The 27,390-nt window shown below is 40.2% G+C and overlaps 1 protein-coding gene across 1 annotated transcript; it reads right to left on the bottom strand.

Moving 5' to 3' along the window:
• Positions 1–2,787: 2,787 nt before the first annotated feature.
• Positions 2,788–26,699, bottom strand: impg2a (interphotoreceptor matrix proteoglycan 2a). Its single transcript, XM_086145048.1, has 23 exons — positions 26,627–26,699; positions 25,064–25,453; positions 24,750–24,980; positions 22,829–22,995; positions 21,926–21,951; positions 21,788–21,820; positions 21,434–21,480; positions 21,097–21,131; positions 20,818–20,973; positions 20,213–20,271; positions 20,071–20,091; positions 16,489–16,697; positions 15,503–15,546; positions 13,225–13,420; positions 11,998–12,920; positions 11,589–11,876; positions 11,277–11,496; positions 9,575–9,785; positions 8,196–8,384; positions 5,683–5,884; positions 5,340–5,419; positions 4,866–4,916; positions 2,788–3,813 (listed from the first exon to the last, which is right to left on the bottom strand). Exons 2-22 carry the CDS (start codon positions 25,140–25,142, stop codon positions 4,874–4,876), a joined length of 3,459 nt encoding a protein of 1,152 aa, XP_086001174.1. The 5' UTR covers positions 25,143–25,453; positions 26,627–26,699; the 3' UTR covers positions 2,788–3,813; positions 4,866–4,873.
• Between the last annotated feature and the right edge of the window lie 691 nt (positions 26,700–27,390).

Raw genomic sequence — 27,390 nt, 5'->3', positions numbered from 1 at the left:
TGTCCAGTGTTTGACCTTGGATGGAAAACACTTGCATGTCCTTCTGCATTATGGCTGCTTTTGTTGTTTGTATTCTTATTTACCAGTCTATCTTTCTATTTTGCTTGGACTGCTCAGGAACACCCAGCACACCATCTTGATTCAACATCCTTTTCCACTGCATCCGAATAAGGGAGTTAATTTAAAACAAAAGGATGGATTTACTGCCATTGCAGACTCTTCATCACCACCAGCCACACGTAGAACTGCAACCACAAAGAAGCCAAGAATGCCACAGAAGGATGACTATGCCATGTCTGCACTTAAAATTTCACCGGTTGTCAGGAGCAGATGTAGAGAACTTTTCCAAATGAGTGTTGGACAGTGCTGTGCTTACCAGTTTTGTGATGCCAACCGATGTATGAGAACAGTGGCAGCGGGAAAAATCCTGCTTCTGTCTATCAACTCACTCAGCTATCCGGCCAATGTTTTACTTGTGCTTATCAGGCCGAGTAGCTTCTGGCGCACTCAATATGTCATTGAGACAATTCAGCTTGACAAGAGACTGATTAGAAGAAGCCTGAGTCAGCCTTTTAGCTTTAAGGGTTGCTAAAGCCAGACCATAGTAGATCAGAAAAACTGAAAGTTTGGTAAGAAACTGGGATCTTTTTTTGCATTGCTATCTATAAAATTCAGGTTCACACAGCAGCAGACTGGCAGGCTGATTCTGATTTGCGAAAGGCCGAAATCATCTGATTTCTAGTACATAAAAGTTTATGAAGACAATCAAAAGTGCTGTGTAGAAGTCAACAACTGTGGTGTAATAGAATATAATCAGTTCTCCTTTATTTCCCAGACACAAGTTGCACGGGAAATAGATGGTTATAAATTATGTTGCCTGTATCTTGGCGTGTGGTGCAGCATCTGCAGCTGGAAGTGGGGTTTTCTCAAACACTTTGACGCACCTGGTCTGGAACAGCGTCCACCACTGGGACTCTTTATCCTGACTCGTTTTCCTCCATCGGCTTATCATCCCGCATGAAAACAGTACTTGTCAGACTTCAAGATGTTCTCTTTAGTTTAGTGTTTAACATTTTTCATGCAGCGCTCACCAATGCAGTGACTATGTAACACAGACTGTCATTATTCAGCTTCATACCTTTTAATAACTAAAAGCATTTTAAGAACTTGAATGATTTAAATTCTTTTTTTTTTTTTTTACCCAATTTCAAGTCATTGCTGCACATTCCATGATCACCATCGAAGACTGAAGAAGCCCCATTGTCTCAGAATTTCCCTGCAGTGTACTTGAAAAATATTGGACTTCCTTGTAATGGTGATTCATCTTTTGTTATGTAAACAGCTTTGCAAGAAAACTTCTTTAGACTCAACTCTTCATCATTAAGCACTTTGACTGTGTAACAAGTCAGAAAATACAGCAAAACCTCCAATACAATCTTGTAAAGCAGTTGAGATTTAACAAAATACCTCTTGACTCAATGACAGTCCCGTCACTCTTATGTCTTTAAGTGTGAACTTCTTGGATGCACCAGAAACAACCCCGCCTGGCTACTTCACCACAATGTTCAGAGATCAAAATCTTCAAATATTAAATTAAATGACACCATCACTGGCTACCAACACACTCCTGATCTCACCAAAACACAACAAAGAATGATGAGTGAATTCAATTTTTTTCCCCACAAAGCAACACGTCAGTTAAAGACTCATTATCTTCATATTGTTTCACCAGGTCAGTGCTCTTTTTATAGGCTTTTACTAGCTCTTTGTGTGTGTGTGTGTGTGTGTGTGTGTGTCACAATACAGAGAAAGAGAGAGACGTAGAAAAACAAAAGAGAGAGAGAGAGAGAGAGAGAGAGAGAGAGAATCAGGCCGTTTTCTGTTGCACGCATTTTAAAACTCACTGCCACAGACAAGATTAATCCACACGTTAAAGTTATTAAACACCTCAACCCAGGCATAGTGGTAAATAGCCAATATATACACACACACACACACACACACACACACACACACACACACAGTATATACTGCATGCATACAGTATGTGTGTATATACATTACATGCATGTACGTATGAATGTATGTATGTATAATGTTTATCTTGTACAAAGTCATTTATTTGTACACATCTCAGTTTTAATCATTGATTTGAATAGCTGCACAAATTGAAAATATTTAAAATGTTTTAACAGACATCCTTATAAAAAGTACACATACAAATATTGAAATGTTTCTGACTCATAATTTACATCCTAAAATGTAACTGTTAATGTTTTACTCTGTCTTTTATAAATTACTAAACACGGTAGGAGGTGATTGGCTGTTTGTCCAGGGGCAGATGCTGGAACCCCGGCAGACGTAGAGGTTGCATGGAGAAATAGAATCAAAGTTAGGAATAGCAGCAAAATTGTAGCAAGAGTTTGCTTCACCACCTTCATGACTTGTGTAGTCCTCTCATAGGAGCAGAGTACAGAGAGCATGAAATGCAAAAATGAAGTGTTGATGTGATCTATGTGTCCGAATGTGACCCCTGAAGGGAATGAAAGGTCACACCGGTGACAACAAACACAAACCTACAGACTGCGATCAGCTGCAGCTGTGAGGATCCACTCAAGGGACGAAAATGGCCAAGCATAACAAGTTCACGGAATGTGTGAGAATACCAAAGAAAACACACCGGCGTTGGTCCGCCTGAAGGTTTCAAGATGAGGAACAGGATCATGGCCAAACAGGTAGTCACAGAGCACATCCATTTCTTTGCTGGAATTGTTGAAATCTTTTAAGTTTGTTTGTTTTTTGTTTTTTTTTTGTTTTTTTTTTTATAGGGGAGACTCAGTTTGAGGTTGTTACTCCAATGATCACATGCTTTTATCACCAAGCTTTTTCCTGTTCTCTCAATTGTTTTCAGTTGTGTTACATTCACATCTGAAAGCAGACCATTTGCTGAAATCCCTGGGCCGCTTGCCCCAGAGCATTTTTCCACTGAAATGTGTTTTCACTTATTTCTGAATCCCACAGCTAAACTGGGTTCATGCCCTCTGCCGTTCTCCATTACCAATTTTTTCACTCTTGTGTCTGTCACACCATACATTTACAAACAAACACCGAAGCGTCAGGATGGTGGAGCCCCCAAAAGGCAGAAAAAAAACACCCTGCCAGTTCAAAATTAGTTGTAATCACCTACAGCTCTTTGTTCAGACAGTGAAAGGCTCTTTTTATAGAGATTAGAATCTAGATCTAGATTTGGCCACCGTAATGTTCAATTGAAAACTGATACAGAGACTTGCACATATTTTGTTGCTTTAAAATGGTAAAATAATCCCTCGTGGACAACTACATCTTAAAAATATTTTAAATCGGTTCAAACCAGTGTCTGAAGAAAACAGCGCTCTTGTTGTCTCGCTTTTTATGAAATGCCTCAGTGAGAAGGCATAAGGTCATTTATGTAGCATTTCAGAGACAAAAAAAAAAAAGCCTGACCGAAGAAAAGAGAAAACATCCTATCCAGAAAAATCCAAATAGTTACATTGTGTCATTTACAAACAGGAAATAATGGAGCAAGACCATTACGACACGGAGCAAATCACTACACAGCCTTTTATGCGTCTGACAATTTTTCAAGTATTTTTTCAGGATGTGGTCCAGTTTTCCCATCAGGGAGATACCCAGTAGAAGGCACAGAGGAAGAAGGGGAGCAGTCAACCCTCCTGCCTGGAAAGGCAGGGACGCGTGCAGAGCAGAGATTGTGAGTCTTGTGCTGAATGGCAGGTTATCAGGCTGGTCAGTGATTTGCAATGCAGAGGCAAATACCTGTAGAGCGAAATAGGCACATCAGCAAGGAAAGATGGACCATCAGGCCAAACATTTCTTGCAGTCTTGTTGGACAGCACTGCCTTCCTCTGACTTCCACCATCAACTTTACAATGAATGTTTCGCTAGTGTCTGAAGTTATCAGTGATGTTGGGTCAATCACACATTGTGTGCATGACATTTCTAATTCCTGCGATTTTATATCAACATTCTTTGCTTTTCTGGAGTAATTTTGACGTCTTTGTTCTATTAGCATTTTTGTACTTTAATTATTCGCATGATAAAAGAATATTAATTGTGTTTCCTCAATTCTTGTCTATAAAATGTACATTGATCTAAAATTCAAAAAGGGAAATTCGATATTAGTCATCTACTTACACTTACAGGTGTTGTATATATTGTTTATTTAATACATTTTTGTTATTTCAGCAATTTAATATTATGTAACTGATCTTCGCCATATTTTTATAATCTCATTGACGCACTTTATTGATTATCTATAGAAATCTATTTTCCAAAGTTCCATAAAGACAGCACATGTGTCCACCGAATATTGGTACTGGCTTCCAGCAGCTGCTGGTGAGGTCAGCTAAGTGACCTGAGTGAGTTCACCATTATGCCACCCAGTCTCTGGTTATCTGAGATAAAGTTCCAGATACCCTCTTGAGGGTAAATTTTCAATTTAAATTTTGTAGTGATCATCTCGTCAAACATAGAAACAAAATACACAATTATGAGTTGCTATTTTTAATCATTCTTATCTGTATTTAATCTAATAACCTAGAGCCAAATATGACCATTTCTGCATCCCTAATCCCATAACCAATGCTCGAGATGGTCGGGCATTAAAAATATCAGTAGAAATTATTGCAATCTGCGCAAATTGATAATGCTATTAGGTTTTTCAAGCAATCTTTTGCATTTTACTGTGCGCTCAAGCCAACCCTGGTGATATTGTTGGTAAAGACAGGGAAAAATAATGAATTTAATACATAAATAACAAATTATCACCAAACACAAAATAACAAAGTCCTTAAATGAGAAAGACGTACCATGTTTTTCATGTCTGTGCAGAGGAACTCTCCCTGCGGGTATCCAGGACACTGCAGGAACACACACACAGTAGATGAGTCAGTTTTTGTATGTATATATAAATGGGTACTTAGCACAACTTTATATGGAGTGAGCCATAGCCAGATGTGACTTGAAGCTAATCACAACTGTGAGGTACTAGTGCCAGGAAGTTGGCAGACAAAGGAGCATCTGTGTCCTGTAAAGATGTCTACCGCCCTGAATCTGCTGAGTCCGGCTGGTGAAGATTTAAGAATAAAAAAAATCAGTATCCATTCTGGTTTTGCATGGTTCTTCGTCTTTGTCTCCCCCGGCTTTTAAATTAAAAACATCTCCAACCTTACCAGTCTGATATCTCAGACCCATTTCCCTTCCTCCTCATGCCTTGGTTTGTTACATCCTTATCCCTTCTTCAAATCTCAACGCAGTCTAAGAAGAGAAAACAAGCTACTCACGCTTGATGCTGCCGAACAAAGTCTGCAAACTGGCGATCTTTGGTGTACAATTCGATGATGCGTATCCTGTCCTGGATTTCCTGCAAAAACACTTGATATCAGTCCGGAGGGAGCGTTACATCAAATATAGATAAACAGAACACTGAACAGGCGTAAGCAGTCAGAATGTGATAAACAAAATTCCAGTTTAAAGCCTTCCGAGCCATCGGGCATTTTCCACGAGGATGGAAAAATGGGCATTAAAGCTTTTGAGGTGATCGAATAAATGTCAAACCGGACAAGGAATCAAGGTGCGATTAAGTTTATAACAGTTTATACCGAAGAGTAGCTCACACAAACCCACCTCCTTGGTCAGTTCACTGTTCTCATAGATGTGTCGTATCTCCTCGCTGCTGAAGTCAGTGGAGGCCTCGGCACTGGCACTGCTGTACACGGGAACCTCGGGGTATCGACGGTAGTAGTGGCTGTAGCCCGTGGTGGCCTCGCTCTCATACATCGGGTTGTACTTAGTCGCCCTCTCTAGAGATGGAAGACTTTCACCACGTCTGTAGAATGTAATCACAATACGGACCGATTCAGAAAGCAACAAATTGACCGTCGAGCCAGGGAAGAAAATTGAGAAGCGGTGTGATTTGGCATTAATTAACCTTAATTAACCTAGGATATCTCATTTCACCCATGCCTGAGTGATGCCTGACTCTCAGACACCCAAGTCCTGGGAGTTTAAGATTTTTTTGGAATTAGATCAAGACCATGTCTGATCAATTAATTTGTTGAGGTTAACAGTTCCCCTCCTCAGGCTGGTCTGGGAACCACACATGGATAGTTCACTGGATAATTCTGGCTGATGAACTGAGGATTCAGTCATGTGATTTCTTGACAAATTCTGTCCCCTCCAGAAACTATCCAGGCAGCTCTAATCTAAAGCAGATTAAATGACGGAGAGAAACTTTTCAAACTAAATTTAAACCCTGCTGCTTAGCGTCATACTGAAAAGTAAGTTTAGTCTATATATTCTGGAATGTTAACCACTTTTAAAAGACAATCTTTTTTTCTTAATGACAGAACAGTCTGTAATCTACAATATGAACGCAATTAAGATCTGCTGGCTCCCTTGACAGTCACGTACTCTCTCATAACATATGTATTTCTTTCAAAAATCCAAGTAAAACCAAAGTAAATATTGTCATGACAAAAATCACAATAAGGATTATCGTTGCCCGCTGTGTGAATGTTAAATCCTTTTGTACGTCATATCTCAACTGATCGTGGCAATAATTTATTTACACACACAAAGACAGGCACAATCTTTGATATGAATATCAAAGACTTAAGGTCATTACTCAAAAAGCATGTGACGTGTAAGATCGACAGAAATTAGAGCGCAGAATAAACACCTCGGCATTAGTGAAGCGGTCTAATGAGCTGGGAGGCTTAATCTCTAATTTCCACCAGTTCCCTCACCACCGCAGTCTGTCTGGGTTACACTGCGGCGTCTTTGGCAATGTCAAAACACACGGGGTGGGCCAGCAAAGCGGCTTTTAGTCTGGCACTGTCTCATGAGGCGTTTAAGGGGAACACGAGAACGACACCATCATATAAGCGACCGTGTGATAATTCGACATGTGAAAATACTACAAGTAAAAAATACTCATTCTCTTCCAGCCATTATACATACTTTCCTAGACTCTGTCACGGGTAAGTGCACACTGAAATCAAATGTTTTCTGCATTGATTCTTTTTTTTTTTTTTTGTTGGATTTAAAAATAGCAATAGTGTGGTCCACGTTTGGAAGGAGGGGAGGCTCCCTGTGCTGATTAAGCTGAAAGATACCTCAAGAAAGTTTAGCATTTTTCTCAAACAATCTTCTTCTTTCTTGTTCTCTTCAGGGGTCACCACAGCGAACCAACCTTCTCCATCTACCCCTATTCTGTGTTTCCTCCTCTCTCACACCAACTACCTTTATATCCTCTCTCACTACATCCATAAATCTTCTCACTGGTCTTCCTCGAGACCTCCTGCCTGGCAGCTCCAAAACCAGCATCCATCTACCAATACATTCACTATCCCTCCTCTGTGCATGACCCAACCATCTCAGCCTGGCTTCTCTGCTCTTCTCTCCAAAACATCTAACATGTGCCGTCCCTCTGATAGATTCACTCCTGATCCTTTCCATTCTCGTCACTCCCAAAGAGAACCTCAAACATCTTCATTTCTGCAACCTACAGCGCTGCTTCCTGTCTTTTTGTCATTGTAACCTTTTCTAGGCCATACAGCATCGCTGGTCTCACCACTGTCTTGTACACCTTTCCTTTCATTCTGGCTGATAGTCTTCTATTGCATAGTACCCCTGACATTTTTCTCAACCCATTCCAACCTGCTTGAACCTGTTTCTTTACCACTTTTCCACACTCACCACTGCTCTGGACAAGTGACCCTGAGTACTTGACTTGAAAGTTTAAAAAAAAATTAAAATGAAAAATACCAGCCTCATTTAACATGTCATCTGTCATTTAGTGGCTCATGGAAAAAGATAGTTCCTAACTATAATAATTCCCAAAAGTCAGACAAAAACCATAAACTGAACCTCAAATCTTTCTGCTAATCACAAAATTAGCCAGACCTTGGTTTTTTCAAAAGAGTGAAAAAAGGCTGCGTTCTCTCTAAGTCAGACCTTGTACGATTTGGTTGCGAGAAAATGATTGCATGACTTACATTTATTTTCAAAGTCAATGGTTTTCTGCTTTATGGTCTGGATTTCAATGCACCCAGTAGCACGTGTAAAAATCAAGAGAGAATATTATAATGTCTATTAACTTTGTTTCACATATTCTACGATATTATAGTATTCCTCACCGAATTGGGTCCTCAGACTCATCCTTCTCATATTGATCTCTTAATGTCCTGGCAAGGAAAAAGATCACACCAGAGGCCACCAGCAGGAAACCAGCCACGGAGGCAACCGCTATCCCGACAACCAGAGGCTCGGAAACAAACTCCTCACAGTGCTCTCCTCTGTACCACCAGTTCTCCCCAACACGGCACCTGGAAAGACAGGAAAATCAAGTGGAAAGTTAAGGTATGAGTTCGTCCTTGGGTCATGTGGACTTTCAATTTGTTGCAATTAAAAGCCTACATCTGGCCGAATACCATCAAAATGCCCAGATGTTTTCTGCACCGCTTGTTTTATCGAGGGTCCATTCAGTGGAAACGTGTGTGGACATGGTACTCGTGTGGAAAATCAAAACCGAATGTTATATGTTGTAAAGCTTACTTAAATTAAAACAACTTCTTCTATATCAAATAATTGATTCATAAGGATTTTCAGTCTTCAGATTTATGGTCACTTTTCAAAGAAAATTTGCTCTGACACAAAGTTAGGGTCGCGGGGAACACTGGCCTTTCGTCGACAGCTATTAGATCGGTGTCAGACCTCATATCAGCTTCTCCCTCGCATTTTGAAAGTCAGCACCTGCTCTGATGTTATTGCATTTGCTAAGCACGAGATGAGATGATGTTATTTAGCAGAAGATTTCCGGTCACAGATTTTGATACATTTCCTGGATAATACAGTATTGCAATTCAAGGTTCATAACTTGTTGAAATAAATAATGAAATTGTGATATCATCAAGTCAAATCTTTGTGCTAATAACAAAATTAGGCCTTTTACTGTCCCGAGTTCAGAGAAATCTGAAATCCAAGGTCTAAAGTGACTAAAGATCTGCAAGGACAAATAGTTTCATCATATGCTCATCGCTGCTTTTCTACTTAGATGGGTACGAAGTGATTAAGAAATGTGAAAAGGGAAAAAAAATGGGATAACTGCAACCACAATGCCGTTTGTATTTTGTTGTGACATGGGCAATAATACATCTAACAGTTCAACCATGCATGTGTCATCAGAGCTTTCCTCATTCAGGGAATAAAACTTCAAACTCCAAATGTTTACATCTCATCTCAATTGCATCAATTTTAGTTAAACAACAGGAATGAACTATTATGTCTTATAAGTCCAACTGGGTGTTACACAAAGGACATCTTGGCACGCAGCCTCCTGAATATGTGTGTTTGTGATCATTCCAGTTCAACCACAGCAGATAATACTGCCTCAGCAGAACCACATGTGTGTGTCACTGATTTGAACGACTCAAGTCTCCTCGGTGGTAAAACCACAAGCTTGAGAGCTCACACTCTTGCCCACTCTTGCAGATCACTTCCCCTAATCCCCACCCACCTGCAGATGGCTCCCTGGCCAGGAATGATGTCACACTTGCCGTCATTGAGGCAAAAGTCGGTCTGCAGCTCACAGATGCTCTGACAGGGCAATCCGTCAACACTGAAATATCCGGCGTTACAGACGCACTCCGCTTCTCCCGACCACTTGTTCACCTTACACTCGGCATATTCATTACATGCCTGGAACTTACAGGGGTCTGCCTGGTCTCCTGGAAATTAAACGGCAGAGAACAGAGAATGTTTTTAGTGCGTCAGTAGTGGTATTATCGGAAAATTTATAAGGCAGATTGATAATGGGGTATGTGAATGGGGTATCAAACACTGTTCCTGAATTTGAACATGATCAAAGTCGGGGAGTTTAACTTTATTGTATATTGTATTAAGTTCATAAATATATACTCTTGACAAAAACAAACAAAGCCCTGTGGCAGTAACTCTGCAAAAAATGCCTTAACTTAAACACTCTGAATGTTTTACAATAAGTCTCGCTTCAGCATATGACATTACCTATAGAAAGAATGCAACAGAAGCAAAGCCATCAGTTGCTATTTTGGGAAATCTACATAATCTTTTCGACAAGAGTTCGATGAGAAGATAAGAAGTGAATATCGCTACAGCCAATATAATTATCTTTGCACCGATAATTCAAAGAGCTCAATAGGCTTTATCCACAGTAAACATCCTCTTAGCATATCAAACTTAACTATATCAAATGTTTTGTAGGTACCTCTTTTGGATAGGTGCAGATTGGTGCATTTTTAACTTTAGTCCATCAAATTATACTTAAACTAATATATAAAAGGTTCCAAATATAGAATACCGTCAAATATGTCTATGTGGTTTGTGTTGGAATGTGAAGACCTATATATATGAAGCTACAGAGTCAGAATCTCTATGTTGATGGCCAGGAAATGATTGCTAAAGACCTGAGTGCTTAGTGGTCCAACTATTATTGCCACAGAGGCTTGTGATGAAACAAAAATTAGTAGTTACGTACAAAATCTAGTTGTTCCCTGAAATTGCGCATCTGCCCTCCCACATGCTGGCATGTAATACCGCGGAATGACAGATTTTGACTGCTTAGTCATGAGAAATAACACAAGTATGAGCATCGGAAAGTTATCAACTTGAGGACATGTGTTGACCAAGCAACATGCCAAATACATAATGGAACCACATTATGACAATTATGACTCTAATAGACACACCTAAAGTGGTCTGTCTCAAATCCAAAAGTTGTTTCCCAAGTTCTTTCACTCTAATGTCAATAGGCATAAATGCTGTGATATTAATGTATAAGAGCTGCTTTCATAAACCATACACTTAATACTGTAATTGGATCAGCGACATCGAGCAAGAAGGCAAATCTTTCTCACAGTTTGCTAGTCCATCAATGGAGGCTGACAATCATATCTAGTCAGATCCTTATGTGTTTTCACTTTAACGTGCTTGTTTTGGTTCAGTGTGTTCGGTGACTAACAGAATTGAGGAGAGAGCCAAGATACAGATGGTTATATCTTGCCCTTTGATAGCCATATTGCATCCTGATGTCTAATGTTATGTAGTTCAAGGAACAAGGTTGAGGTCCAACTGAGCCCCATCGACAGATGAGAATAAAACAAGAAAGTTTCCGCTTGATATCAGTGTAACATCAATGATCCCATAGTTATCTGTTGATAAGCTAAAGCCACAGCTCTTACCTGACTCAACATCCAAGGAGTATTTATCAATTGCTAGATTCATGGTCTGGTAGGCTGTGTTACAGAAGTCCTCGAGGATCAGATATACTGTGGTGGTAACCCCTTGAGCCACAGGCTTGCCAAATTTCATCCGGCTGTTGACAACGATACTTCCATTCCTGAAGTTCAGGATTTCCAAATTCTCAAAATTACTCAGGTTGGACTGAAGGTAAGGAACAAGCTGGGGAAAGTTTGAAAAGCGGGACAGTTAACGCTGTGAACCGGAGACAAGAGCATAGCAGTTGAAAACACAATATTTACAAGTAAATTTACCAGTTCCAAGAAGCGTTGCTCTAAAGCTTTATACTCTGGAGAGCTCTTGTTGAAGAGATCCTCTGAGAAGATCATGTTGGTCACCCTCAGGCTGAAGAACACCATCAGAGCTCTTCCAGGGTTTGCAGGCATTGCAATACTGGCTTGGTCTGTGCCGTGCGAAATACCAAAAGGGAATCCCGTGCTACCCTCCTCTGTGTGGTTGATCAGACCATAACCAAAATGAAACACATCAATACCATGGTCTTCTATGGAGGCATCATCCGAGGCTTCACTAGTTGGTTGGATCTGGGAAATGAAAAAGATGATTTTTTTTTTTTTTTTTTAACTGTATTCGTTATTGGCGATATTTGCTCTGCTGATGAATGTTTTCCGTTCAAATCTAACACTTGACGGACTGTTGTGTTACCTCCTGAGAAGGAATGATGAGATCAGGTTGACCCTCAGTTGCAGGGTTCATGTCAGATATAAGTGTAAAAGGGGACTCTCTCTCTGGTGATAGAGCGGTCGGTTCAACGGGGCTGAGGTGAACTGTCACAGCTGGTTCTGGTCCATTTTGGTTGACAAGTAAGATTTCTTCCTCAGCAAGGTCATCGGTTGTGATTTCTGAAGACTGTGGAGTCTCTCCAACAACAGCTGGAGCTTCAGGTGTTGTGTTTTCCTTCACGTCTTGTCTAACACTGTTCGTCGTTTCCTCGAAACCGCCATCTTCTAATATAGTTTCCTCGGAATGGGTCAAAATTGTATCGATAACTGTGTCTTTCTCAGCTTGTTCAGGACTTAAATCTTGATTTTCAGCTGGAATATCAGAAGGGTTTGAATTCTTTGTTGCGCCCTCGACGGAGTTGTTGCCGCCAGAAAGGGAAGGTGTTTGTTCTACCTCCGACTGGGATTCTTCACTTGCTATAGTCTCTGTATTGGGGGCTGACACTACAGCAGGTAGATCATCTGGGCTAACAGTTCCAGTTGAGGAGATATGAAGCTCTTCTGATATTTCTGCTTCATTTAACTCATCAAGAAGTGCTACATCGACGGCATCCTTGCTCAAATTTTCCGTTATTACCACATTTTTGGAAGTACTTTCCAAAGAGCCTAGTTCGTCTCCTGCCGTTCTTGCTGTTGCTGCTGGTGTGGATGTAGCCAGCCAGAGCGAATCATTCACATCGCCTGTACCTGAACCCGAGGCCTCGGTTTCTACTGGTGGTTTGGGGAGTGTGAGGATCTCTTGCATGTCGGGAAGCAAAAGCTCAGGCAGCAGCTCCTCCTTAATGGGTTCCTCCACGGCAGTACTATCCAAAGTGTCCTCTACCAACAGTCCTTCTTCTGTAAGACCTGAGAGACACAAACAAAAAAAAAACGGAATTTTTCCACCTTGTTAGTTGAGGTTGGTTGCCCCTTAGCATGGTTACATTTGGTAAGCCATGAAAACATTGGTCAATTAAATCAAACAAATATATAATGGATCAAGCAAACCATTCATTTTCTGGTCATTAAGTCATTAAGACCCAAGCTAAAGCAATAGAAGAATTTTATGTGATGTTGTTATGCACAGTTTTATGTCTTCACTGTGAAAATAACCATTAGAAAAGCAAGAAATAATCCTTTTTGACCACAGCTGAGTGCAGAGTATACTCACTGCCAGATTCAGGAGTGGCAGTAGTTGGGATGAGAGCTGACGATATACCAATACTCTCCTCTAGAACAATGACATCACTTTCTGTTGTTGCCATAGACTTGCTGTCAGCAGCCTTGAGCAGGAACTCATCTGTCTTGACATCTTCCAGATCTTTTACCAGGACCAAGATGTCTGATGGCTCATCAGCAAAATTAACCTGCATCAGAAAATAACATTTCACTTTGTTTTTACCACAATTTGGCACCAATCAACTCTGGCACAAGACTGGGTTCGTTTCTGGATAGTTTAATGTTGGGCCCATCAATGGTCCAACTGTCAACCCAAGGCTGGGATGACTTTTGCTGCTCTTTACTGTCATACTAACATACAACAAATAGTAAACAAATGAACAAGAAGATCACAGACAGGCTGACACCTACTTTACAATTAAAACACCAAGTTAAAATCACCAACAAGCTTGTTTTGTGGCCCATTCTGCTTCCATGATGCTCTGTGCGTTCATGTGTTTGTATTTGCAATCCCTTTTGTTAATGAAAATGAGATACGGTCTCTGTTTTCTCATTTACACTAACCATTTTGGAGACAATGACCCTCATGGGATATTATGCAGGCTCAAATATAGCAAAACTTCATTGTGGAGATCCTGGATCAATTTTTGTTGTAATTTGATTGTATAATAGGTTTCATTAAATTGCTGTTTTTTTAGTATCCTCCTTTATAATAACCCTTTAAAAGTGTAGAGCCCCGCTCATTTTTCCCCCTGTTATGCACTGAAATGAGGGGTTTCATTCTTGCTGATACACATGCAGTGCACGGTTTCGAGGTCAGATGTCCAAAATGGCTCAGTATTCACAGATATGCAGGCAAAAACATCCTGCCTCAGTTGCAGTGGATATCCAAAATTGAGTAAAGGTCAGCGTATCCTGCCTTCACTACGCAAGCAGATTTATAATTAAGCAATCATTAACAGCTTAACAAAATAATACTCAAACAGGTCTCAGGAGACGTGATCAGTTTGTCTGCTGAGTCCACTGGCCCATTGGAATTTCAACCACACGAATAAATTAGTGTCAACAGAGTGTGTGAGTACGTGTGTCTGCGTGTTTGCTTGTGTATTCGTGTTTGTGCATGCATGCATGTGTGCGTGCCAGTTTAATCACTTCTAGTGCGCCCAGCCTGGACACCTTTAGTTTATACCATTTTCTGGGCAAACATCAAACTGCAATGATGAGGAAGCAGCTGACTGAGGACGAAAGTACTTAAAAAAAAGACTCGGGTTTAAAGGACTTCCTATTTATGATGGTTTTCATTAAATTCTAATTTGCGATCATACGATTTGTGATTGAACTAATTGTCGAATAGTGTTGATATTTAGCAAAAAAAAAAAAATTGTAATGTAATTGTAAACATATAACTGAAAAGATGCGATTGATTCTAGTTTTCCGTTATAATTCAGAGATTAATCCAGCCACTTTTTATGTATCCAATTTCTTTACTCCCTATTCTGCGAACAGGATCAGGGGGCAGCAGTTAGTCTATGAGTCGGGGTCAACCCTGGATTTGTTGATCACAAGGCTGAGTGAATTATCTTGCTGTCCTAATATTAGCTTATTCTGACTCAAAAACATATCTTTTCATAATTGTTTTGGTGACTCATTGTTTCCCTTACACATCTGATATCAAATCACATAAAATCTTGCAGAAAAAACAGCTGAAAATACGGTGTTCCAAATCCAAACTAGAGTGGTAAAACATTTCGGTGGCCCAGAAGCTCCCTGCTGGTACATCAATTGCTGATGAGGAGCTGGCCAAATCCCTCCCAGTCCATGCAATGACACAAATTAATCTCTTGGGAAGCTGAGGTATAAAGTGAACCAGCAGACATATTTAATGCTCCCCAAACTTTGATGATTATCGTCAGTCACGCTCGACCACATGAGAGCTCAAGTTAAGACAGACTTTAGATGGTACGTACTTGTCTGAATTAACTTTGCTATGTATTCCCTTGAATCGCGGTGGTGTAGTGCACTGTAAACCTTGGCCCAGAATAGCTGAGGATTATTACAGCAAGAGCCAAACTAATCCTGAAATCTGCAGTTCATCCTTGCCGGTGAGCTCATCCCCTACCTGCACTGGCGTAGTCTGGATAATATCACAATTCAGCTACAGGTTAATGCTACATAAGGCATGCTGTAACTGTCACTTCCAATAAACAAATGTGATTTATCAGTGTTGTGGGGCTCGCAGGGGCTGAGAGTCTAGAGTAAAGGTAACCCACCGTGGCTTCGCCCGCTGCATCGACAGACCCGGGGATCTCAGACACTGTGGAACCAGTGGGAAAACAAACATTAATAAAAATCGACACGGAAAGGAAAATCTGCGATCGTTTTAAGACACCCTGCTTCTAATTTCACAACATTGACAACCATAAATGTGACAGTGTTAACTTCAGGAGTTAATACCTACAAATCAGTACTGAAGTCTGGATAGAGGATCATTTGCTGTGAGAAGATTATTACCGCGTCACCACCAAAACAAAATTCAGTATTTGTCAGCCGTATGAGAGCTTTTAGTCATCGTTTATCCCAGTTTATAACTAATGTGTCATCCATCCAGAGAAGCTGGCTGTGAAATGACACACATTCTATCAAAAATGTGGTCAGGGAGGACAGCATAGGAGCCGGGAGTAACTAACCTACATACCGGTGGCAGTGAATGTGCTATATGTCACCATGCTGTCACCTGTGACTGTAAATTAAGAGAAAAATCAGAGAATATGAGCCAAAATAGGGACTTAAGTGAGGCAAAAACCTGACAGATCACATTTCGAGTCATTTTAGCCGAAATCTGTTTTGCAGATCATCTAATGACATGGATTTAACCACAGCACGGGGTAAATAGATAGATCCTATAACTGATGACTCTGTTTTTTGTTTAGTAAAATGGCCAACTACTGAGCTGAAATTTCCTCTATATATGTCTCTGTCCCCTTTGACAGTAAGCACAAAAATAAGACAGATGACACAATGAAAATCCCAAAATGTTTTTTCAAGTGGAATCGTGTATGTTTTAATATTAATCCTGGGTCTACTGCCTCTCTTTTTGATATGTCATTTTACGATTTACATTGTATTGTATGCCGATGTGTTAAGTGACTTCATACTCATTAAATAAAAACTTTGAGGGTGAGGTATGGATTCTGTATCAGAGCAAGGAATATTTTTTGTGCAGAGCTCAGTAGTCCCAAACGGGTCATTGTCTTACCAGTCTCAAGCATGCTGTTATGCAGGGCTTCTGTAGCGAAGGTTTTAAGCTCGTTGATCGTGTAAACCGCAGTAGGTGGTTCCTTGACCTGACGGTATGAGTTCTCCACCTGGTTCGACTGCAGTGTAAGGTAATCAAGTTGTTCGTTGCTCACTCCGGTACCGTCCACCGTCACTTTGACCGCATAGTCCACCATAATGCCTTCAAGCCTGGAGATACACATATGTAGAGGTTACTACCAGTTACTTATATATATTATACGCACATAAGTGCATTTGTTGTACTGATGTGAGTATGTTATTTTTTATATGGCAGAAAATAAGCATCCTATATATATGTAATTGTGGTTTTGACATTTCAGACATATTTTTTTAAGTTGCATTTCATTGGCAATAAGAAAGTGGTTGCAGTTCATCCAAATGAAGCCCCGTTGAAAGACCGGAAAAGGTCAAAAAGTGACGACATGGAGGGGCACTGTTTAACCTCATGGCCCGAAATGTCCAAAAGGCATTCAGTTTGGCACATGTCTAATGAGAAGGGATGCCATCATAACACAGTGGTGGTTTCTCATTTCTCATTTGGTTGGACCAATGGCTCAACAAAGGTACTCACTCACAGCTTTATCTTGGTCTCACAGCCACTTAGTTTTAACTCTAGCAAAATTATCACCAATAAAATATCAAACACCATCTGTACAACAGAGGAAAAACTGCAATTAGAGTGAAAAGACACACTGATCCAATGTGTAAGAGTAGAATATGTGGATTAATCAACAGTTAGTTTACAATCTCTGCACTATTAATAAAGAGGTAGGTAGGGCTGTTCAAACCACAAACTCCATCAAGTCTATAATAAGAGGGTCTAAAGTGTGTACACAAGTACTACATACAAATCCAATATCAGTGTAAAATGAGGAAATTACAAAACTGGTTATTTGGTTGTGGTGTCAAACTTTTGCTGAAAATGTATAGGACTGAGGTCTTTGCTTGAATCGTGTGGCCTCGATTTAAAGTCTGACAGCTGTGATAATAATATACAGAATATCTGAGCGTACCCTTTATTGACCTCAAAATAGAAAACACCCGCAGTTATCACGACTTGCCGGAGTAGCATTTTAGCCCTCGGCAAGGCACGGATTGTCTTGGCAAAGAGGAAAAAAATAAGCCAAAGAAAAGTCATCAAAAAATTAACCTTAGGGCATGAAAAATTGTTGACTTGCATGTAAGTTAAGTGATTATGGTGCATATGATTTCATTATGATAATAGAAAATAGACTAAAAGGAAAACAGAAACGAGTAAAACACATGTATTCTGAGCACAAAGAATGTATTTATGTCTTCCCATATCCGTCCAATCCAGTTGTAGCTACTTCTGTGCAAAAAAGCCCTTCAGCCACTTTTCTGAAATACATTATAGTAGCTGATGACAAATATATTTCTTATTAATTTGATAATTCTTTCAAAATGAGGAAATGCCCCACTCAACACACTTGTGGCTGTGCCTGAAAGTGAGCACTTTATCCTTTTTATATAGATTTTTTTCATGAGAAAACTGTAAAATGTTTCCTAAATTACAAACATTTCTCATAGGGGATTAATATCACTCAAGCAATTGACTTATTTTCTGTCAAAACTGTTAAAGGGGCTGTAGATCGTTCACAGATAAGCAATGACTCAAGTGATTTATTCCTGCTCAAGAGGCAAAGCGCCAACCTATAGACCAAAACTGAAGTCAGCAAAATGATAAAAACCATCAAAATAAAGAAAAGGCTCCAAGTCCTGGAAAATTATATCTGTGTTCATTGCACCACTCCTATAATCTGACCTACTTTGCTGGGTGTCTGGCAAAGATACGAGCACGTGCCACCGCACAAAAATACAATTTTTCTCCCATTACTTTTACATTATGTCAGATCCTTAGTTCCAGAAACTTTGTTAAGCAGAACAGAAGATCAACTAAAAAATGTAGAGACAGCATTCAAGCCCAATAGCCAACTCTAACAGAATTTTTTAAATGAAAAATGTTGGTGTTCAGGTAAAGAAGGTATAGATCTGCCCCCCAAATTAAAGGGGTCTTCCACTGATTTTAATGTAAAGCAGTCTGGTAGGAGAGGGTAATCCTACAAAACAGACAGACAAACAAGCGACACAGATCACATGACCTCCTTGATTGAGGTCAGTACAGTATTAACATTGGAACCAAACATTTACAGGTGATCGGATGTCTTTCGGTGATCAAAAGCCGTATCTGTTTCTATAATAGTTTTCCCCGTAATGACAGCTAATAGGGAAAATCACTGAATACTTTTTTTTTTTTTTCTAGTTTTTGACTTTCCACTTTCCAACAACAAATTTTTTCCGCAGCATTGAGGCACAGAGCCGATGTCATTTATCTTCTTCCATCATCCATGGCATTTATTAAGCGGTCATTTTTGATAACATATATGTCTTATCAATGCGAATACTTCAATTATAGACAATGTATAACTTTCAGAAAATCAGCATTGTCTACCTTTACATATTTCAGTTATTTTCTGTTTTCCTTCACATTAATGACAATACAATGTAACTGCAAGACTGCAAATTTACATTGTGACACTTTTATGATATTTCAGTCCCTTGAAGAAAAAATTAGAAAACAAATGCCTTGCATTCCCTTTCAGAACATTTCCCGATTGAACATAGCATGCAACTGTGTTGTATTGTAACTCAGAAAAGGATTAATTTTTGACATAGTCCAAAAACACACCTTCTTCGGGTAATATCAGCAAACCTTTACCAATTTATATCAACAATAAATACATTTTTGAATACAGAACCATCAGTTTACATTATTTTGTTCCAGTTTAAGACTAAACTGGTTGTCATCAGAAATGACCCCTAGAATTTATGCTCTTTGAACGCACATGGGTGTCAAATGAATTTTTGCAAAACGTGCCGCTGAACAGCTTTTCAAACAGACGAATTGAGGCCCCGACCGGGGCGCTGCATCCACCCTCTGTTACACATCAGTGGTTTAGATTCCTCAACTTTTTGGTGATCTGCTGCCCTCTACTTGTTTGAACGAAAAAAATAGCTGGCGTCAGCTTATTCCCCTCACGAGTTAATCAGACCTTTCTAATAAGGTGTGGGATGATTTTTGCAAGGTCTGCAAAACTAAAAATGAAAAAATGTCAGTATGTCGCTCACTCATTATTTCCCTCTGGATTTTTTTATTAATCTCCTTTGCCGCCTAACTCCAAATATATGGCCGGCTTCACCTCCATCTTACAGTTAGGTGACGGATTGGTGTGGTCTTAAAGCCCTGGTAATCGTCTATAGGCCAGCACCTGCTCACTCGATTGAAGCCACACTGATCCAACTTAGCAGGTGACTGACCACACTAAGACAATTAACAATAATTTACAGGCCACTAGTGACACACCCAGACACGTGCTCACCGCCCCGGGTAAACACAGAGCAGGAGATGAAGGTGACCACAAACACAACTCTAGATGAGGAATGGCTGCTTAAACAAAAGACAGGGTGCGAAGTTCTACGGCTGCTCAAGGTCACACAATGTCGTACTGCATCAATGACTCACCCCGGGGTTTCCTTCTGAGGCCTTAATGAGACACAAAGAAGCAAGTTAACCTCTGAGAAGCAAAGAAATGTGTTCGTCCCACTAACATGGGTTTGATTGTGTTGTTTCACGACTCAGGATAAACACCTGGATGGATACAGACCTGAAGTCCAGCACAGACACACTCTTGAATCCTGGAAGCCTCTGCAGAGCATCTTCTATCTGCAGGGGACAAAAATGCCAGGCCATGTAAACAAGACACAAAAAGATATTTTTATCCTGTGGTGTTACAGTAGATATTCTTAGACAAATCCTTATCTTCAAGAAGCAGAGTACTAGGCCACATCCACAGTACAAGGAATTACTTTACCTTGGTTCAGTGAAAAATGAGGGAAGAGTTCTATAGACAGACAGTTTATCTAATTTATCTGAGGAAGATACAAATGATGTCTCTTGTTGATTTATGATACCTTCCTCTCAATGTTACTGATTACCTACATTTACGTTTCTAAGCCCTGTTCTCTATTAACCTCTCCTCCACATTTACATTTTTGTGTGGATTATGTGTGACTTACGCAATATGTGAAGGTATCCATATCATGTGAGTAGCCATATAAACAACCATCACGCTATTTTCTCATTCAAGTCTATGTTTTGAACACAATTATTTATCTACAAAAAAATTACTGTACCAAACAATTTGAACTTAACTCCTGTTGCAAATGTGACAAACTCTGATACAGTGCCCTTAATGGAAGAGAGACAAACCTTTGCAGAAAGCTGTGCGCTGAGTGTTTGGTACGCCAGACTGGCGGGATCTTCCAGGTCCTCAGTGTAAGTTTCTCCTGTCAAGAGGATGCTAAGCTCCACCACCTGCTCCAGCACAGGGGGGGCAGCAGTCGCCACGGTAATGTCATTGTCCAGCTGTTAGGAAACAAGATGGTCTCAGTTTTAATCAAAAATGTGTATGTCATGTGTGCACACATAGTTGAATGCCATGCTTGTGTGTGTATGTGTATGTATATGTGTGTGTGTGTGTGTGCTCACTTCCACGTCTGGGACGATGGCAGCTTCTCCCTCCCCTTCAGCAAATGATATTGTTAGGATAGAAAAAAAGGATGTTATTTTAAGCATCCTTCAGTGATTCCCGATTGCAGGATGAATGAAGTCTGACCCGACCTGCACTGCTGTCTAAATCTCAGTCTAAGCTGTTAAGGTAATACTGAAACTAAATAAACATAAAGAAACATACACTGGAATATTACATTGTCAGCCAGCAACCAAAAATTCAATTGTTTCTTAAAAACACACACACTTAAAATCTAACAAAAGAAAATGGATGAGTATGTAGGTACAGACGTGGCACAGAATAACCAGCACTGACCTGGTTCAGGAGCCGTCACCCCTTCCTGTATATGTGGAGATGCAGTGCTGTGAAAAAAAATACAAACACAAGTTAGCGCACGTGATTTCCAAGGTGTTGAAAGCAGAAAGAACAAGAGCAATGTGTTTTTCATTGTTTGCAAAAGCAAAATAAGAAATAGAGTTGATCCATGTGTGTACCAATTTTACTGAAATATACCATCTAAATAAAAAATATCAACTGGAAGTGCACAAGAGAGCTTAAATAGACTACAAATAAAACTAAGACACCTGTTCAATCTAGTGCGGTGAAAGTGCCTTGACTCAAGTTTCGCTCTATGACTGACAATAGAAACAGCTTGGTTGACAACCTTACCTGCACATATGTTGCCAGGCCCTGGCTGGCTCACTGCAGATTGGAGGAGAAATATGAACTTACAAAATGCAAACTTAAGACGGACATTAAAAATGCATGCGCGTCTGACATGCGGCGGAGGAGGATATTTCAGTTTACCTTTTCATTCCGGGCATCGACATTCTCTGGAAATGGAAGAGAACATGTTAACATCAGTTTCAGCCACCTGCTGAGTTTGTAATTGGACGCTCAACAGACTGTCACGACATCCTAGCAGCAAGCGGATTTAATTAGTCAAGGGGAACTCTGGGACCTCATGGCTGTTTTGGACTGGTAATGGGCTTAATCACCCCATTCTGCTTGGCTTGGATTTAAGGACGTACACAAGCATTCAGCCTTGTCAAGACTGTTCATTTCATACATGGGTGATCAAATTGGCCGGTCCACCCGAGCCCCATTTCCAACTCACTGCTTCACCTACTGACAGGATCTGGAGCGAGCGGCAGCCGGAGGAGAGTATAAAAAGAGAAGAGAACATTGCCTCACCTCTTCCTGCAGTCACCCAAAAACAACAAGAGGTCATAAGTGTTCGCAACCTGTTAAACATCCTGTATAACAGGATGTCCGTAATGATCATTTTGCTTGATATTCAGATAATGTCTCAAGTGGCCTTGTTTTTTAGTGCTCAGGTAAAAAAAGTGAAACGGGCAGATTTGAAGTATATTTCTCAGAGCATCTTTTTATCATCTTGAATTTTTGGCTGAGGTTAAGTCAAAACAATAAATGTTTATATTAACTTGGCATCAATGTATGAATATTTTAACATAAAATGATGATCTCAGATGCAAAGTAAATAAAAGCTGAAATTTATTTGGCCATCTGCAATCACAAAAATTTCAGCTGTCTGTTTTTTGGCAAGTTTTTGTAAAGCGTTCAGCTTGGTTTTGCTGCCGGCTGTATTTAAACTCTTATATAAGATATATGTTCGTCATATCTTCTCATCCATCGAGCTTCAAACACATTCATAGTTGCGGGATCACAATCCACTCGTCCTCTACGAACCTTTTTAACCAGAGCCTGGTGTTCCTCTGACTGGCTGAAGTGGCTCCCGACCTCCTTCGCTGTAACCACTCCCTCCTGGCAGTGCTGCATCCAGGTTTGGTACTCCTCCTGATCTGGGAGACGGTCCCAGAAGATCTTGAAGGCCTCCCAAATGGTCTCCTGGCAGACTGAGGGCAAAAAATACAACCATCCACTGAAATGTCAACAAACTCATACAAAGAATTGACTGTTGAATGATTTTGTGAGACTTTTACTCACAGTGCACCATAAATTGAATATCTGGATGGCAGCTAGGACTACAATTCCATTATTAGGAGAGGAATGATATCATCTTGAATTATCTAATAAGATAATGGAAAGGCCACCAATAACCGTGAAATGTTGAACATGAACTTCCTGATATAACTTCAGTGAGTCAGCTCGCTGGGCTTTTATCCAAACTATTCCATTCGTGTCTTCTCCACTGATCAACAAAGTCTGTAAGGTGCAGCCGGTGGTCACGTTGCTGTCTGAACCCAGCTTACATGATAATTCTTGCTATTTTACCCCAACACAAAGAGCACGATGTCTGGGCTCCTTACGTTTTTTTAAATCCGCCTGCCCAGAAGACTCAACGACTTATCTCCTCCGTCGGCCATCACAAATGCTTTCACCATCATTCAATCCCTCCACTTACATAATTTCCGCAAAATACCTACAATAGTTCTATATACACACATTATGATAAATACATAAACTGTAAATGCATTATATATATATTCATAATGAATAAATGCATCGCTTTTTTTAAAGGCACACTGACATCAAATGTTTATTAGTGGCATTTCAGTGATTGCAAGGGCAGGTTCCTGGTTTGAGCGCCAAGCTCCATCTTTCCAGTCAAAGTGTTGTTGAGCAGGACACTGAACCTGAGCTGCTCCCGAGGCACTGCTAAGTAGGTGACTGCTGTTCACGGTTCATCCATGATGGGTTAAGTGCATTCCTGTTAAATGCAGCGGTCAAATTTTGTTGATATTGTGTTGCATTTTGCTGATGTTGGGCTTTATATACCCGAGTAAAAATGTTTCAGTCGAAATTCCTGCCCTTGAATTGTGGAAACTTTGTGTTCGGGGTCCTGATCGAGCTGGAAAATGAGCAGGAGTCTGCAGTGTCTTTTTCAAATAGATGACAGCTTTTCAATAAACGTTGAATATTGTGCCATCAGTAGCCTGAAGCTAATTTCCATGTGTAGTTGCTGGGCTGAGGGCATGAAAAACTTATTACTTTTAACTTTACCTTAATTATGGCAACTCAGAATAATCATCTTGGGCCTCGCTCTAGCTATTACGTCTGTGCTTGTTTGGTATTTTCCCAGTCAAATTAACAAAAAAGATTAAATATTTGCTTTAGTATTGACGGAAAGAATGTGCGTCATGGAGATGTTGCACTGTAACAGCAGCACAAGCACAAAATGAAAATTAGTGCTCCAAGCACTGTGTCTCTGTCTACATGACTGGCCTTGTTTTTTACTCCATGTGATTTTTCCGTGTTCTATCATCTCACGTGTTTCAGAAAATGACGTATTTCAAGTTCAATTCACAGTATTGACTGAAAGGCATCATAAGTGCAGGTGTACGAGAACTTGGTTAAGTTTGTAATGTGATGACAAATCAGTAATTTTAGGTCATACATTTCTGACAAAATTGTGCGTCAGCACTTATGGGACGGGTTCTTTTTGCTGCAATTGCATTTTCACTCTAAAGTACCAGATTTGTAACAGGCTAAGTGTCACAAGATTTTAACAATGTGAGTGATCTTTATGCATTTCCACAATGATTATTGTGTTATACAAAGATCAACGTTTAGATGTTGTCATGAGACTTTACACACACACACATTTTCCTTCAAACTGACGACAGTGTCTCCTAACAGTGAGTCTTACCTCGAAGATGAAAGTAGCTCAGATGGTTTGCAACTACCTGCTGAGCTGTCTCTTGTGCACACAGTTTGACTCCACTTGGGAAAAGGATGTTCCTTTTCCGTCGAATCAGACCTCCTTGACCTTCATGAGATACCTTGGCTTCAAAAACACCACGGATACGTGAAAACACCGCAGTGTCCGGACTATAAGGCAGACCTAAGTAACCCATAGCGGATCCTTCCAGTGCTGCATCTGAAGTGGCAGTAAAGACAGTCTAATATTAATATCAGAATATATTTACAGTACTAATTTGAGGTTGAATAATTATAACATACCTGTCTCTAGGTTCAAAAATGTGAGCCCACAGAAGAATAAAAAAAAATAAAAAACAGATCTCCAAAATACAAGGTACATGTTAAATCCGTGACTTTGTTCAAATTCGTGGACCTTGTGTATGGATACTTCCTATCAAGTCATGTAACAGTAAAGTAAAAAACACCGGACAAGTTTTCATAGTTCAGAATTCTCCTGGTGCAGAAGGATAAGAGAAGCCAGAACAGTATTCTGCTTTGCTCCCTCCTGATGGGACTTGTGTCCCATGGTGCTGAAAAGACAGCTCCCGGCTCAGGTAAATGGCAGATGGCTCCTGGAGAGGTGGGGATTTTTGAATGTGCTAATCCTCTAAGCCTTTTAGAGGAGCTCGCCAAGAAGATACTGGGGCAACACTGAGAAGGGAAGGTGGATGAAACATGGACAGAAAAGGGTAACAAAGGCCACTCAGTGGGCAATAGGAACATGTAAATACATTTTTTGTCACTATTAGACCTGCATTCATGGCTTCTGGTAACACTTTAGAGCAGGGGGTGTCAAACTCGAGGGCCGAGGGCCAGATCAGGGCAATAAACAAGTTCAATTGGGCTTGCAAAGCTAAAAGAAACGAGGTTTCAGGGTTGAATTGAGCAATAGGTATATTAACAAAGGTTAATATGCCATGATTTTACACGTCCGACCCACATGAGAATAGATTTTCCTCCATGTGGCTTCTGAGCTAAAATGTGTTTGACACCTGTGCTTCAGAGTGTGCCACCAATCATACACTTTCCAAAGACCATATGACTCCTGCTCTAAACAGGTCGGAAAAAAAATTAATTTAAAGGTAGCGAGATAACAGAAGGCGAGAATAACCTTTTGGAATCGATGGCTCATTCGTTTCTCCTGATTCAGGCACGAGTGTTGGCCAACCACTAACATCATGGGAACGGTTTCCCGGTTTCACAGGGACGGCTCTTCAAACTGGGAATAAGAGACTTACACTTAATGCCATTAAGCAGTCTCACTCAGCGACCCCATCGGTACCCCACCCCCACGCCGCCCCACCCAAACACATATACACATACAGCGCTCAAATGTGAGCTGAGGTGTGGAGCTAAAGAGAAGCAGCTGAAATCCTCTCAGTATGTATATATACCACCAGTGAGAGTTATTGGCTTAGTCTGGAGTCGCCCTTTTACCCCCAAACCTTTCCAGTACTTTATCCTGGTTTTAAAAGAAAATCTGACGTCTAGAACTAGTTGTATGACTAAAAGTAATACAAAGACATTTAGACCTCTGCAGAACTAGATAAAGCCGACTTATATAGATGACAGTCAGATAAAATCCTCAATACACTTTCTTCATTGAAGGGTAAGATCATTACATTTGGCATAGCTTTATTTGATGTAAAGCCTGTTGCGTTGTATTCCTTTCATGTGCCCTGAAGACTAGTTCTAAACTGACCTTTTCTTGAGTGTTAAGACAAACGATGTCACACTTATTTTCCCTTCTGTGTTGTTGAGCTCTGTTGAAATACCTGCAGTTATGTGCAGAGCTCAGCAGATGGCTGAAAATGTTCAACTCACCCAACAAGGACTTGATCCTGTAACCTGAGATCTTGGAGAGAGCAGCCAAGTAGGACTTCGTGTAATATTCTTTCACTCTGCTGCCACTTAACAGGATGTATGTGTGCAACATCAGCAACACTTTGCGAGGTATCCAGCTACACCTGGTCATATTTTAAATATTTCATAGGATCAATTGTAGCAGAGGCAATTGAGTGGCTGAGTCTATGTCTACTCACACTGCCAGACAACATATCAAACACATCTCAGCCAACAAGGTAACCTTGTGAACAGACAATACTTACTAGCACAGAAGACAAATCCAAATGAACTATTTTGGTGCAAGTAGTTTCACAAACAGGGAGTATTTTCCCCGAAACGCAAAATTTGATGTGTTTTACTAACCAATCATCCTTGTCTCGTAAAAGCTAGATAAGCAAAGAGGTCTAAAATTATTTAACACGAAAACATCCTGGACAATTTTCAGTTCAACTTTCATAGTTTAAAGTTTAAAATTAAAATAAATTAAAACAAAAAGTGTGGGGGGCTTCACACTTGTGGCTTGTTCAACATTTTTTTAATTTATCATCACAAAGATATTTGCAATCATCTCCTATACATTCATTCCGCTCTATAGCTAAAAAAAACCCATGACACAAACTACGTCAGGAAGGATTAGGAGACAAGACGTTGGAAAGATGGGAGATCTAGAAACTATCGAGACAGATACCGAGAACTTAGTTAACAGTTTTAATGAACAGAACATGGCCTAGTGTTTCATTGGT

This window comes from Fistularia commersonii, chromosome 4 (genome assembly GCF_037954325.1).
Source record: "Fistularia commersonii isolate RoL2024-O1a breed Wild chromosome 4, RoL_Fcom_v1.0, whole genome shotgun sequence".
NCBI lineage: Eukaryota > Metazoa > Chordata > Actinopteri > Syngnathiformes > Fistulariidae > Fistularia > Fistularia commersonii.
The sequence above is the reverse complement of the archived record's forward strand: the minus strand, read 5'-3'. Positions and strand labels throughout refer to the sequence as shown.

What these genes read in the sequence shown, in the direction of transcription:
- impg2a (XM_086145048.1), bottom strand. Translation starts at nt 25,142, where the DNA reads ATGTACCTTGTATTTTGGAGATCTGTTTTTTATTTTTTTTTATTCTTC. An exon ending in GGCCAGGGAGCCATCTGCAG is followed by an intron (nt 8,385 to 9,574) that starts GTGGGTGGGGAT and finishes CTGTCTTTCCAG; the next exon opens with GTGCCGTGTTGGGGAGAACT. An exon ending in GAGTCTGAGGACCCAATTCG is followed by an intron (nt 5,885 to 8,195) that starts GTGAGGAATACT and finishes TACATTCTACAG; the next exon opens with ACGTGGTGAAAGTCTTCCAT.